Below are 14584 nucleotides of genomic sequence, written 5' to 3' on the forward strand. Positions count from 1 at the left end.
CAATCATATAGAAATACTGCTGTTTTGAATAGAGATCAAATTATAATGATTTTTTCTGCTCTGCACAGTGCTTTTGCCATGTCAACCCAACCAAAAAAGTGCTGTGTGCAGCCAAGGAAGCTATTTTTAGATCTCAAATAGTGCTCAATCCAACCAAAAACGTGCCTTATRCAGTCAAGGAACCTATTTTTAGATCTACAATTTTATCTGGGTTAGAACTTGATTAGTAACAGTACATTGCCTAACCTTCGAGGCAGAAGCTCCAGGCTGAGCCATTGCAAAGTTCCCAGTTGGGAATCATACTATCAGCAAAATATGATGTTGTATAGTAAATGGTAGTTTCCTGGCTATGAATATTCATGTATTTATAGAAGGAAAGTATTAAAATTTTAAACAACTTCACTTTCCTGGCAATAGTGCCAAGTAATGACTTCAGAAAGTAACCTACAAAGCACCAAGAAGAATGCAAACACCACTTTCTCTCCAGTAGGGAATATTTCCTCCCCTTTGGCAGAACTGCTAGACTCTAAGATACAATAAGATGTTTTCTAAGATACATTAAGATGTTTCTTAGTATATCTGTTCATCCTTATGATAGTGTTATGAATATAATATATAACACGATACACACTATTTTATATATACCYATATGGCAAATATAATTTCCCAATACCCCTAGCATTTACCATTATCTCATAGTATCAGAGGATTGGGAGTTGGGCCAGATTTTTTTTTTCCTTCCCCCTCTTCTGGCCCGAATATGTGACTTCAAAGAAGTCATTTGATGGCTCACTGCATTAGTTCCTCCAGCTGTAAAACTTGAACAATAATGCTTCAAATCATAAGCTTTTTTATTTCTTTGAGATCTTTCAATGGAATACATGGCAGACAAGCATATATGCAATATTAGGACATCAGGTAGTAATGCCAGTATCCCTGCCTTCCATTTCTTCCCCTCGCACCCCAAATCAATGTAACTTTCAGGCATTACATACGAATGCCAATAACATCATGGTAAGTTTTCAGCTTTGAATGCACTAAGGTATTTTTGTACAAATATGCATTTTTAGAAGACTTTGGCATGAAATAAAGATGACTGATTTCTGTGTACCTATGTTTTGCATTAAGTGTGAAGAGGTCACACTGGACAGGTCAACAAAACTTTGACCAGAAATTCTCTCAGTGAAGAAAACTCGGGGAAACAGTGACACGCAGAAATGTGTAGTAAAGCCAAAAATGCAAGGATATTTTTCTTCTATATTTCTGTAGAATCTGTATTTCTAACTAGGAAATGGATGGAATGAGAGAATGCAATTGTTTGATACTAGAGTGCCTGCTCTACAAGAGAAATGAAAGGCAAAATATCAGCTTGCATTCAGAACTAGTATAATTGTACTGCACGAATGGGGGACAGAACAGGTGTTACATAGGAAATGACCACAACCCCATTCCCTGACTGCTGAAACACATCATACCAAGGAATATGGGAGGGGAAAGTGGAAGCAGGCAGGAGAGGAGAGACAATATTTTATTTAGCCCCCTGATAAGCCTGCACCTGTCCTCCTATCTTTGAACAGTCAGAGACAGCTTATTATGGCCACTCAGAGTCTACAGACCCCAATTGAGAAAGATCTAGGGTTTCATCTTTTGCAGAGCTGTTGTAATGCAAGCTCCTACTGACCATCCAACTTATTAGAAGCAAAGTGAGTTAGAAGCAGTGAAGATGCAAAGTGATGGAAACTTTAGGCTGCCACTTAGAACAGCAGCTACCTATAATTCCATAGTTCCATAACGTGAGCTACCTACTTCCTATTACGTTTATGACTTTTTCTTGAGCTAGACTGAAGAAATTTTGTACATTTGGGAATATCCTGATTTTGCTTRATAAAATCTTGGAGCCTCAAACCCTTAAACGTCAGGAAAAAATGGATGACAAATTCCTACAATACAAATGTATCCATGTACCCATAACCTCTCAGAACTAACAATCACAAATCACTTCATTGCTCTTGAAAAGATAGCAAATGCAATTACATAATCGAGATGGAAAAATAAATGCAGCACTAAGCACCATCAGAACTTTTCACCAGTGCACTGACTTCAGTTTTCTTAAAGCCATTACTTATCCACGCAGTAAAATGATACGTTAGAATGATCACAGGCAAAATCTTTACATGAGCACACTGAAGAAGACGAAATACCTGTACAGAAGGTTTTTAAGCAGATAACATTTGCTTAAGAGACCTGAAAAACAARTGATCTGAAGAACAAACATTCACCTGAGAGAGAAAATGTCAGCTGTCACTGATGTCAGCAATCTTAGAAAATACATTGTTTACCTAGGTAAATAATTGCCTTGTAGAGGTTCTGCTTTTGTTTTGACAGCCAATTATTTACCTAACTTGCAGTCATGCCTTTTCGAATCATGACACTCCACTGCATTAATATTTCAGAAAGTGTACTCCTCTGGAAGATTTGCATTGCTTGGCCTGCAACTATACGTAACAGCTGTTACAGGTGGATAATCTGGTATGAACACATCTCAGTTATTTTGTTTCCAGATGAATCCATGTTAGACCAGGCATGCAATCATTAAAATAAAGAATTAGATTTGCATTGTGACTTAGGTGTAACCTAAGCAAGGAATAGTATAGTATAAAAGTTATTTCATCCCCAAAGTTACTTTGGGGCAGAAWGCTTTCTTTATTTCCTTCTTGATCTTGAGAACATACAGGGAGCATAACTAAACCTAAATAATGGTATATACTAAATTACTGAACATTCCAACCTGCTTCAGGTGCCCTGACCACCAGGTAGGCAGAACACAAAACAATTATCTAGCCATTCTTTTTTTCTCTTTCTCTTGYTTTCCAATTCTCCTGCTGACAGGCGTAAGCAAGCAGGTGCTTTTACAACTCTAGGCATAAAAAACTCAGAAAGCCACAGAAACGCTGGAAGATTCTAATCACACTTAGCCCTTTGTCCAGACAAACAAAGTCACTATCTAATCCTAATATAGTCAAATTTCTCACCAAAGAATATATCATCCAAGAGTGATACTGTATGAAATTTTTCAAAATAAATAGCCTTGTCAAAGTCATCATAGAAGTTTAGGAACAGTAATTTCAGATATATATGTATATAGTCCTTGCAGATTTCCTCAAATGCTAGCCACAGCAAATATAATTATGAATCTAATTAAGAATCTTCCAGATGAGATGAAAAATGAAGAGCCTTCYTATTGCTGGATTACATTTATGCCCAGTTTACCTCAAGTGAGGAATTTTTGCCGTTTTGTAGTTAGGGTTTCTTTCCCTTTCTCTGGTTGCTTTATTTCACTCTTAGATTTGTTTTTTTTTTAAATTCCTCTAACTGTATCTGTAGCTCTTAAAGTTTTAAAAAAGGAAAAAACGYAATAGCTGAGCAAAACATGCCTCATGAAAAGAAAGAACGTTTTTCTACATTAATCCTCCAGCTCTCCCTTCCAGCCTACATTATTCTWTAATTCTATTCATTATTCTCTCATTCCTAAGAAAAGTAGCCTGTGAAGAAAGATGTTCTCTTCAGATCTTTTTTATATATGTTGTGTAAAATAAAAGGCAAGGTGAAAATAAAAATGCCTTACACTTGGATTGGAGGGTAGTCAGGCTTGTTCACAGACAAGCACATGGCAAAGCTCTGCGTCTTGCAAAGAGGAGCTTTGTCGTGTGCTATTGTGCCAGAGGAAATACGTGGAAGACCACAGTTCTCATCCAATAGCTCTATGCAGGCTTTTAGAAATTCTAAACGCAAGCCCTGGAGCACTCTGGAGGCAAGGATCTTAGGTTCAACATGAAAACCAAGGAAACGTATTTGCAGAGCAGAACACAGAACTGGTGAGCTGACAGTAGCTCACATTACCAGGCAGACACTCCATAGTGCTCACATAATTGTATATCCAGTTATTTAAGAGCTATCTAAATCCCTCACACTGAGAATATCTATGTGCAGACATTTTAGACAAAACATGTTTAATTCTTTACTGCAAAAAGACTTAAATGAGCAACTTCTAAAAATGTCCTGAAGCTATTTGTATTACAAGCTCATTAGTGTGCTTGCTCCTCCTACTTGTATCAATTTGCTAATGGTAATAAATTCTAGCACGTTTTCAGACACTATAAATGGAGAAAACAGGAAAAATTACCAATTGGAACGTTACATTTTATAGCACAATGACTCGAGAAGAATTCAAATTAACAGAAAAAGAATCTAAAAATCTATTGAAGGTAAGCTATGTTGTTGGAAGGATGGCATGACACTAGCAACCACTAGAGCAGACAATACTTACTTGTATTCCTTGCAATTCATAAATATATAAACGAAAATATATTAGCATTTCACAGTTTAGAACCAAGGTAATGGTTGGGTAGTTGTTAAAGGATGGAATCAAACACAGAGATGTGAATGTTGCCAGGGAGAAATTAGCTTTACTTTATCCTGTAAGAAAATGAGAGGATATAATGGTATTTGCAATTACAACCAGAAGAACAGGTGTTTGCAGCATTCCCATCTCTGGCAATTGCATCTCTACAGCTCAATTTTTCAATTTGGAAAATAGATATAATAATTCTCAAACATCTGCTATGGGACTTAAATATATCAAAGGATATAAATAGCACTAGTTATGAAAAATACTGTTRTTTTATTTAAGTTTTACTAACTGAGAATTTTGCTTATTTACTTGAACATTCCTCTGTGACACTTCAAGAAAAGATGTCTATACGCAATAGTATTTATTTCCTAAAAGCAATAAATGCCTCCTATAAAAACAATAAATGCCTACTGTAAGGCTTTTTTTTTCTCTTTTTTTTTTAAACCAAAAGAGAAGTAAGCAACTAAGCAACTGATACTCAAGTTTGATCTGGTTCACATGAAGACCTTCAACCTAGCATCATTTTAAGTATACCTCATAGAAACCTGTTCACATAAACAATACACGATGTAAAATACAGAGTCCTTTTCATAAGGCTTACATTTAATAGGGTGCCCTGCATGCCCTCAAGCACCACATCTTAACATAGTGAACAAACTTTCATGATCAGGTAAAATAATTTACTCATATAGATTCCTTCTTGAGAAACAGGACTGCATATATGCATAAACTCCAGTAATTTCATAGATGAAAATGAATGCTTCTGAAGAACACTTAACACAAACTCTAGTCTCCAAAATCCAGAATGTGCTATGAATATCAACATTTAGTGATAGGAGCTRCATGCTTTTTATGACTTCACTTGTCAGCAACAGCCTTGATTATTCTCAAATTGATGATGAACTCTGATAGCAATASCATTAAAGCTGGGAAAAACGAGTATAAGGACTCCCTTAGTAACAAGGATCTAAAGAATGCTTGACTACAAGTCTGATCGCCACACAAACTGCTCTAATCAAATATTTTTGTCCTTAAGATGTCCAACAAACTCRTAAGTACTTCAGTAGATGGAAGACTAAATTCCTCCCTAGCTTATGCCCCAGTTTTAGGAAACTGCTTAGACATGACTGAGGTGCGAGCTTTACTAAGTATTAAAGTATGCACTTAAAATTAAACATATGTTTCAAGGTTTTCCTACATTTGAATGGATTTCAACTCACATTCAGATTCTCTACTGCACAGAGACATTATAGACTGCAAATTTCTTGAAGCTAAAATACTCATGCCACTTGGCAAGAGAAGCAAAATTACRACAGACAGCTGTTTTCACAGAAGTTAAATTCTTTGAAGAATCCCCTTAGCCAGTTGATGGCATTGCTGATAAGGCATAYCAACAACAAAAATTGAAGCTCGGACATTTAAAACATATTGAGAGTAGGTATTACACAGGTAACCCATCTGAATCCACAAGACAAACATTCTTCACAACTGAACCAGATATGGACATATATACACATGTATTCATTTATAGYAATGAGTGGTCATTTCACTGAAAACATCTGCAGTCCAAATCAACTTACCTTGCAGAATTAGCTCCTTTGCCTAAATAATGCAAAATGTTGATTAAATCAATATATTTGAGTATTTCACAGCATAGGTCCATGGAAATTTAAGTCAGAAATGGGAGTATAACTATAGTACATTACTCTTCAGGAGGGACCTTATATTAATTGCTCCAAATGTTACATGCAAGGCATGCAAGCCTAAGTGTTGTTAAGAAGGCAGTTTATCACATCAAGGATAAATTCACCTTCCTGCCTGAGGAGCTTTTCACAGAAATAAATCAGCTTGACTTTTTTTTTTTTTCTTCCAGTAAGAGCATAGTGAGAAAATCCTTGCATTTTATGGTAATTCAATGTGCCTCCAGTGAGGATAATTCAAATGATGTCACTATGACCAATAAGATTAAAACCAGATGAATTAGAGCATCTATTAATAGAAGAAYATTCCTACCTTCTGCATCTTTTTTCTTTCCATTTCCACAAAGGTTTAGACTGATTTGACTTCCTTTGAATGTTTCATTACAAGGTCTTCCAGCCCTTTCACCAGTTGTTCCTTCAGACATATTTTCTCCTCACTGGACTGATGCTTGCCCTTGCAAAGTCCYTTCTGTCTTTTATTCTTATCCTGTTTTCACTAGCTACAGCTTCTATAGGCTGTAAAACACACTWGCTATATATTATATGATAAAACTAAGGTAGAATTCTAGGGCCTTAGTAATCTGTTTTGTAGGGAATATGCTATACAGGTGGATATACTCCACTGAAAAATACTGGCTTTATTTTAGTTAACAATGTGGAACTGTAATGATTCAGGGTTGTGTGCTTCTTCTGTAGTCGAGGCTTTTTGGTTTACACAGAATTATAGAATGGCAAGGTTGGAAGGGACCTCTGGAGATCATCTAGCCCAACCCTCAGCATAGCCCATACGGGGATTGAACCTGCATCCTAGCAGCACCATGCTCTAACCAACTGAGCTGTTTTGGTTTGCTGTTTTGGTTTGGTTTTGGGTGTGTGACTCACTTCCAACCATGGAGGCTTCCTTAAGGACAACTTCTGTGAAAGGGTACAAAGGACAAATTTGTTTCTTATTATATCTCCGATGCCAGGTCTAATTTTCCAAAATACTACCACAATAATTTTCTAGGAGAACAAAAAAGTATTGAAAAGAGTTTGGACTGAAAATTTGATTAAGGGGAGTTGCTACACAGAGTGATCTCCCAGGATACATACATTCCTCACTGTACTGAGTTTATTCTTGCACTATTTCTGTTATGCCTTTCGGGAGAACAGAACTGTCTTTATATTTAGAAATAATTAAGAAAAAAGTCAACTTAAGCCCAACAGTGGAAGTCTGTTTCGGATCTTGTTCAAAGGGCTTGGTTATAGAAGAATTTGAACAACCTGCCGTARGCTAGCACAAGTGTACTTTTAGCATGTTTGTAGTTTCTTTGCTGTCATTGCAATAACTCATGTACTTGAGTTTCTGAATACAAGTCAATATTCTACTGGATGAGGCGAGAGGTCGGTGAATTCTACAGAATGACCCAAAGGCAGAATACAAATGACTTTGATTTAAGACTCTTTGGCATGCCATGCCTTTGAATGTTTGAGAGCAAAATACCTGTTTAAGCCCTGACCTGTCTCCACAGCCTCTCTTGCTTTGGCTCTGTTTGGTAGAAGTTATTTGCTGCAGCTGTATTATTTGACTCTTCATTTCCTCTACTTCATTAATGGCTCTGTTCTGGGAATTCAATATAGTTTCYATCTCTTCTGTTACAGCAAAATTTACATTTCAAGTAGCATAAATAACTTGTGGAATTTCTAGTATGACTGACATGGGAAATATTTCAGAATGACGTTAATGAGCACCTTACCTCCTTTTTGCAAGATTTCCTTCTCCTGAAGCACATTTCTGTCTTTGGCTACATTTAGCTCTTTCACTGTTTTTTTTCACTATACATTTTGATTCCAGAATTAAGCTATATTTCCAAATCCCCAAATATGCATGGCATTACTTTTACATTTATTACTTATAATGACGTAAATGGTCATTTTCTCTCTCAGTACAATTCCATGATATGAATCTTTTACCTATAGAGCTAATTTAAAAGAACCCTTTTCTCTTCTGTGCCTTTAAACTGTCCTACTACCACAACATGGAGCCATTCTATCAGATGCAGTAGGCATCCATGTAAAGCATAAACTCATCAGGAGATACCATCAAAAAGATGTCTGAGACTATCCTAAACTTGGAGTATGACATACCTGCATTAATTTCATGACAATCTGTGCTACAACTTAGTGAATTTTTTTTAATTGCTGAAGTACAATAATTTTGTACAGTAACATAATGGAGATGCCTAAAGACATAGAAAAACAGCTCCTACAGACTTTGCTGAGAATTGTCTGTCCATCACTAAAGGCAAAAATTTGTCCATATTGTTATTTGCTCTATTTTGGGGGCTCTAGTCTTAGTCTCCAAGAGGCTAACACAGTACTGCAATACTTACTTAGACAAAATTTCTCTTTGCTCCTACATGAATGTTATTTGAATAAAACCTCATGGTCAAACCCAACTTCTATTTGATATTCTCTGTAACTGAAAATTTAAAGGTAAGCTTGGTTTGGGGTTTTTTTTGTTTGTTTTTTTTKKTKTKKTTKTTTTTTTTTTTACCTTTTCATATGCCAAAATTCTTCCAAAGCTAGATTGAATGGATCAGACTTTCTGAAAATGGCTTGTCCTCCTTTATATGTTCTGTTCCATAGTAACAGTAATACACATAGTAATAACAAATGTGCAGCAATATGATGCCTTTCATCTAAAGGTCTCAAACCACTTGGCATGCACTAAGAAAAAAAAAATCTTGTTTAAATACCAATCCTTTTATCTTTCATGCATTTTAATAGCTTTTCTTGCTAGTGTTACTAATGATGAGATATATTAATGATTAAAGAAATGYTTCTCCTTCCCAGTCTGCCATTGTCCATAGTATAATGAAAAAATGTAATATTTAATGGTGGCRTCAAAAGAAGATTTTTTTTTAATTGGAAAAACATAGAAAAATATACCTGACTTTTTATTTCTTCCAGCTATAATCTAGTCTGAGAGCATCTCTTTAAAGATTCAAGGTAATATTTTCAGCTGGTGTGTAGATCAGCATCATTCCACTGATTTTGAGGATCTAAATTTTAAAATAGTTGAGCATATGTCCCTCATAAAAGATTTTATCTAACTGATACTGAATTTAGAAATTAAATTTCTAAAGAGATCACCTTGTTATTTCCACTTTCTAACTTGTTTTAAATTATTTAATCCCCCAAACACTGCATTTTTTTACATGATAAAGCAGAAATAATAAATCACCTGCATGAATTTCCATGCCCCTATTTTTCATTTCTCCTGAATCTAACTGAAAGAATCCACAAGAAATCAGGATTTTACTTTTCCCTCTTCCCCTTTATCACTTCTATAGAGCTGATGCACTTTCCTTATTGAAACATATTTTAAGGATTTTTCCAAGTCAATAAGGGGGCTTATCTGCATTTCTGCCATTCRTTATATCCTCTCCACTTTTTCTACAGAAATGGAGAACCATCTGCAACAGATCTATGCACTGAGACAACAGAGCCTGGATGATGCTGGGGATGGCACATTCAATTCACCCTATGATGTCATGAACTCGCAGAGRGGCAGTGACCCTACTAAAGGCTGAACTCTCTCAAAGATCATCCCCAATGAAGTCCACAGCTGTGCAACATCATCAGAGCGATGCTGTCAGGCAAGATACGAGGGCAGATGGTGAAAAGGGTCACAGCTAAGTTTCTGTGATGGGAAGCACGTACAATATCAGATGGACACAGAACTCTGCTGAGTACAAAACATGTCTGTGCTTCAGCTTCACCACAGTTCATCAGTGTCTCTCCCATTTCGTGACCTTATGTACCAAATGCAGCTGCCTGGCAGATTGCCCATGATCTGCCAACCTTGGCAAGCTGTGCCTGACACACAATGTGCTGCAAATACATGAGAGATAAACCAGCTTGGGAAGACAGGCAAAGCATGAAGACCTAACTGAAAGTCTCTTGATTAGGCACATGAAACTTCACAGGTTTACAGAATACTTTATTAAACATCACTTGGTACGAGCTATTGTTCTAAGAATCATATAAGATAAAGCACTTGATTTCTAACCTGCCAGCTCACTGCCTGGTCTCTTACCTGACCCTGTTTACATCAACGCATTGAGTTGCTAACAGCCACAATGCAGAAGGAGGACATACTCTGTATATACTGATTGCTAGCATTAGTGCCTGCTTGCTGTTCTCAATTCTGCACAGAAAAACTTACAGTTCTGTTCAGTCAACAGACGAGTTTCACCTCCTTCAGGGAATAGGAAGTCTAGTGTTCAAAGAGTTTTCCTAATGAGTTACTAATCAGCTTAACTCTTTCTTTAAAAACTCCCTAGCGCTATATTCTTCCTTTTTCTCTTCTAAGCCTCTTAAACTGTTTTAGTTCTTACAAAGCACTTGACTTGGACATTTAAAAGACTCCCCACCCCCTTAGAATTTTGAAGAAGTGATAACTTGTGCTTTAAGAGGCACAAATAGGGATCAGTCTCATACTCTACCTGTATTCTTTCTTTCACCTTCTGGGAGTGTTTCTTCCACTCATTTATCTTCCAGGTTCTCTCCTCTAGGTCCACCTCCAGCTTCTTTACCTGCTGCAGCAAAAAACCTTCCTGAGCCTCTAAGCATTTTGTCTGCTCCAGTTCTCTTTGCCTTTCTGCCATGGATTGCTGCATAGTCTTTTTAAAAGTCTCTTTTTCTCTCTCATTAGAAGCTTGCAGTTGGCTGTTTTTCTGTGTATATTCTCCACTGACTCTCTGGTTCTCACTCTTCAGACTGTCCACCTCATTAATCAGAGCTTGCTCTTCCACACTGCATTTTTCATCTAGAATCTCTTTTGTATCTAAATTCTCTCTCCTAGATGCTTTGCACTCATCTAACAGGTCCTCGTGCTCCAGATTTAAAGGTGGAAGCTTGTTTTCAAAGTCTGCATTGGTATCTACTGTGTCTGTGGAAAGGTTCATCTGTGACTGTTTTACTTCTATTCTCAGCTCTCTTTCTTCCACTTCCTTCTTGAACAGGGTTAACTCTGCTAAGGCTTCTTCTTTTAGTCTTTTGTGCTGTTCTACTGCATCTTCGAGGACTTGAATACGCTTTCTGAGCAACTGTTCTTCTTCCACTTTACTTTTATACTGGAGAACTGTTTTCCTTGTCTCAGCAAGAATGTGCTGAATTTCTTCTTCATGTGCATCCTTCAGAGCCTGTATACTAGCCTCATGTTCATCATTCTTAGTGTTCAGAGCATATATCACCTATAAATCAAGAAAAAGAATGGGAAATTACAGTATCTGATAACTAGTAGTTATGAATTTAGTTATTATATTTACAAGGTCTTAAATGCTTTTAGAGAATTATCACTACAGTTAACTTTTTGTTGCTATTTTTTTGACTAGCAACATACAGATCAATTATAAATTGCAAAAACTTACAGGGAAGGATGATACTGTGAGAAGCAGATTTTTTTCAGATTTTGTCAGCAATTTCCTTTTTGTTTCTGGCAAGTCATCTCTTCATGCACCTGGTTTGACTTCTAATACAGGAATGAAACAAGGCCTCTTCCAGCTAACGTACTCCATATTTATAGCCTAGAGCTCTATTTAGCCTTCAGTGCAGTAGCACCATCTGCCACTTTGCCTTTAGCAAGTACTAGGGATCTGCAGAGTGAAACCTGAGATCCTGAGGTCCTGACATCCATCTTATGTGGACCAAAATTAGTCTGTGATGTGAACGAAAGCAAAGTTCAGAAGAAGGATAAAATTGTGCACTCCTGATTGGAACTAAAACACCACTGAAGATGTACCCTTAGAACTCACATGCCTGGCAAGTTAGTTTTTGGGCTGCTATTTCAAGATAGCTGTTACTCTATTGAAAGCACCTTTTGGTTTCATTCAGATAATGTTTTGTAGCACGTTTTGGTAATGGCTACATATCTTAGAAATTAGGCCTTAGTGGACTCAAGGAGAGCCTCTGATGACAGCAGGCAACTTTTAAAAACAATTAATTTGAACTTTTTGGAGCTTTATTTTGTTCTAGAAAATGCAGAATAATTCTCATGATTTTAAGAAAAATTATTACCTCCAAGAAGCCTTCAACTTATACTGATGTCCTCTCACAGAAGCTGTTGTACAAGCACATATTATTATTATTAAAAAGATTTTTAAAAAAAGGCCCATAGTACTGAAATGAAGAGCTCACGGTCTAAACCTGTGAAGTTCCATGTTGAATTTACAAGGCAGTTAGACATAATCCCAAAAATAGAAGTTGCCTTGACATAAGCCTTAATCCAGTTTCTATCAAGGTCAGTGGGTATTTGTTACTGTTCCTATGGAAAAAGGATTAGATTTTAAATTTGTAACTAATTTTTTTTATAAAACACTCTTTATTTTTATTTCATATTATTATGTATGTTCAAGCCATTCATACCATCCACCCTGGTAAGTGCTAAGTGCTTAGAGTGCTACAGTGCAACACTTTTGAGTATTCAAAATCTCACATTTTAAGCTATCAATGTATATATGGGTGGACTCATTAGTGTGACTAGACAGAGGAAAGGATCAAGCAAGATGAATTTGCTAGTGGGTAATTTTTTCCCAAATACTTGAAAATTAGTACTGAACTGTGCAACCACCAACATACATAACAGAAACTGATGTACGGATATTTACCATCCATTTTCTCTTGCCAGCCAACACTATATCTCCCTTCAAATGACTGACTTCCATATGAGTCATATTAACACTTCTGATCACATTTCCTACGGATTTTTGCTTTCATTGCTTACTAGCAGTTTCCTTTTTGAATTACTTGATTAAAAGATACAGCTATACTTTCTGATACAAGACACAATCAGAAACAGAAGATAGCCTTTTCACACAAGATCACTTAGGAATCACTCAGTCCCCAATAGCCGTTCCATTAACCACATTCATTCAAAATCGTAGTATGAAAAGACATAGGTATCTAATTTGAGAAGAACAACATTTTGATTATTAATATATCCATGGAGATTCCCCCCCCCCCTTTTTTTTTCCTCCATATGCAACTTATTCCTCTACAAAACTAGGTCTGGAAATTACATACAAGTTACAACAGCTGTTATGAGCCTAGCCTGAGTCTAGAGAGGTTAATGGAAAGATTTCTAGACAATATTTGAGAAAACAATAGTTTTAAATACATAAACCTAGCAAGAAGATCACAGCTAATTTTTTTGATTTTACTAAAATTCAGTCCTTCCTCAGGGAAGGCCTCAATTAAGAGACCATTAGGCCTAATACCACACTTAAGTGTCACGAGTCCGGAGCTTGCATTGTATACACCCTGAGGATGTCTTCAGAATTATTGAATTTGCTTAGCTACATGTAAGCATTTTTTGTGCTATTTATATATTGCATAACATATTGAATTTCAGTCATCCATAAATAAAAGCAAGCACACAAATACATCTTGCATAAAGTAAACTCCAGTTCTGCTAGTAATGAAATAAATATAGAAGCCTTAAAGAGTTCACAAATGCAAAAAACAGTCTGGGTACACTTGTGAATAAATATGCGAGAACGAGAACAATGGCACCGTGTTCCAGAAGACAAACAGAGAAGAAGTCATTGTCTACATTTAGATTTGTATACACTTTGGACTCAGATTACATCTTGTTAATTATCCTCTATTATTTTTAACATATCTTTTTTGGAATTAGAAATAGTTGCAGGATACTAAGCACACTTCTTCTCTCCAGAAGTTCCAAGACAAATCATTGTGTTAACCCCTTTTAACTATTCATGCCATAAAAAAAAACTACAAGGAGGAGGATTAATTTTGCCCATAGCTTTGGAAAGACCAGTAATTAGTTGAAGTGACTCTTCAGTTCGCAGAGTCAAATGTCGGCAACAATATGTCTTTGTTTCTATCCATTAACAAAACGCAAATATATTATTAGAACATCAGGTTTTCATGATTCAAAAGCATCCACTCTTGATGAATTTATCTAGTGTATTAGCACTGCCTATCTCGTATTATGTTGTATTCAGTTCGACAGTGGAAGCTGTGTTTGTCTAAAGTCTGACTTCATTATAGATAGAAATTTCCCAAATTGTGCTAAACATTAGACTGGAGACTTTCTATGTTAATGGTTAATCTTAGGTGAGTTAGCTACAAGACTGGGAGAAACTGGTTCCCCTGCTATATCAATCATTCCTATGCTTCCATTTAATAGTGGTTAGAACCACAAAGAATAATTTTGACATGAAAAATGCAGGTCCTTAAAGTTTATCTTCAGCCTTGACTGCCGAAACCAATTCCTCAGTATCTTAAACTTCCCAAGAGATTTAATTTTCAAAGGATTGCTACTCACTACTTCCTGAAATTAAGGTCTCTCAGGCATACCTTTCATTTGCTATTTAATATAAATGCCCAGGACTACAATATTCCTATCCCAGGTACTTCATTTAAGAGACTGAAGTCATGAATCTGGGTCTTGCATTCTGCTGGA

General features: G+C 36.3%; 1 protein-coding gene across 1 annotated transcript in view; it reads right to left on the reverse strand.

Annotated features, from left to right (window-relative positions):
* FAM184B (family with sequence similarity 184 member B) overlaps positions 1-14584 on the reverse strand; it is a 45529-nt gene that overhangs the window by 16056 nt on the left and 14889 nt on the right. Inside the window, exon 2 of the mRNA XM_085307486.1 lies at positions 10602-11351. Within this exon, the coding sequence (XP_085163612.1) occupies positions 10602-11351 (750 nt within the window). The remainder of the gene's footprint in view (positions 1-10601; positions 11352-14584) is intronic.

Source organism: Rhea americana, unplaced genomic scaffold (assembly GCF_003343005.1).
Source record: "Rhea americana isolate MKP2758 unplaced genomic scaffold, rheAme1 scaffold_26, whole genome shotgun sequence".
NCBI classification, from domain to species: domain Eukaryota; kingdom Metazoa; phylum Chordata; class Aves; order Rheiformes; family Rheidae; genus Rhea; species Rhea americana.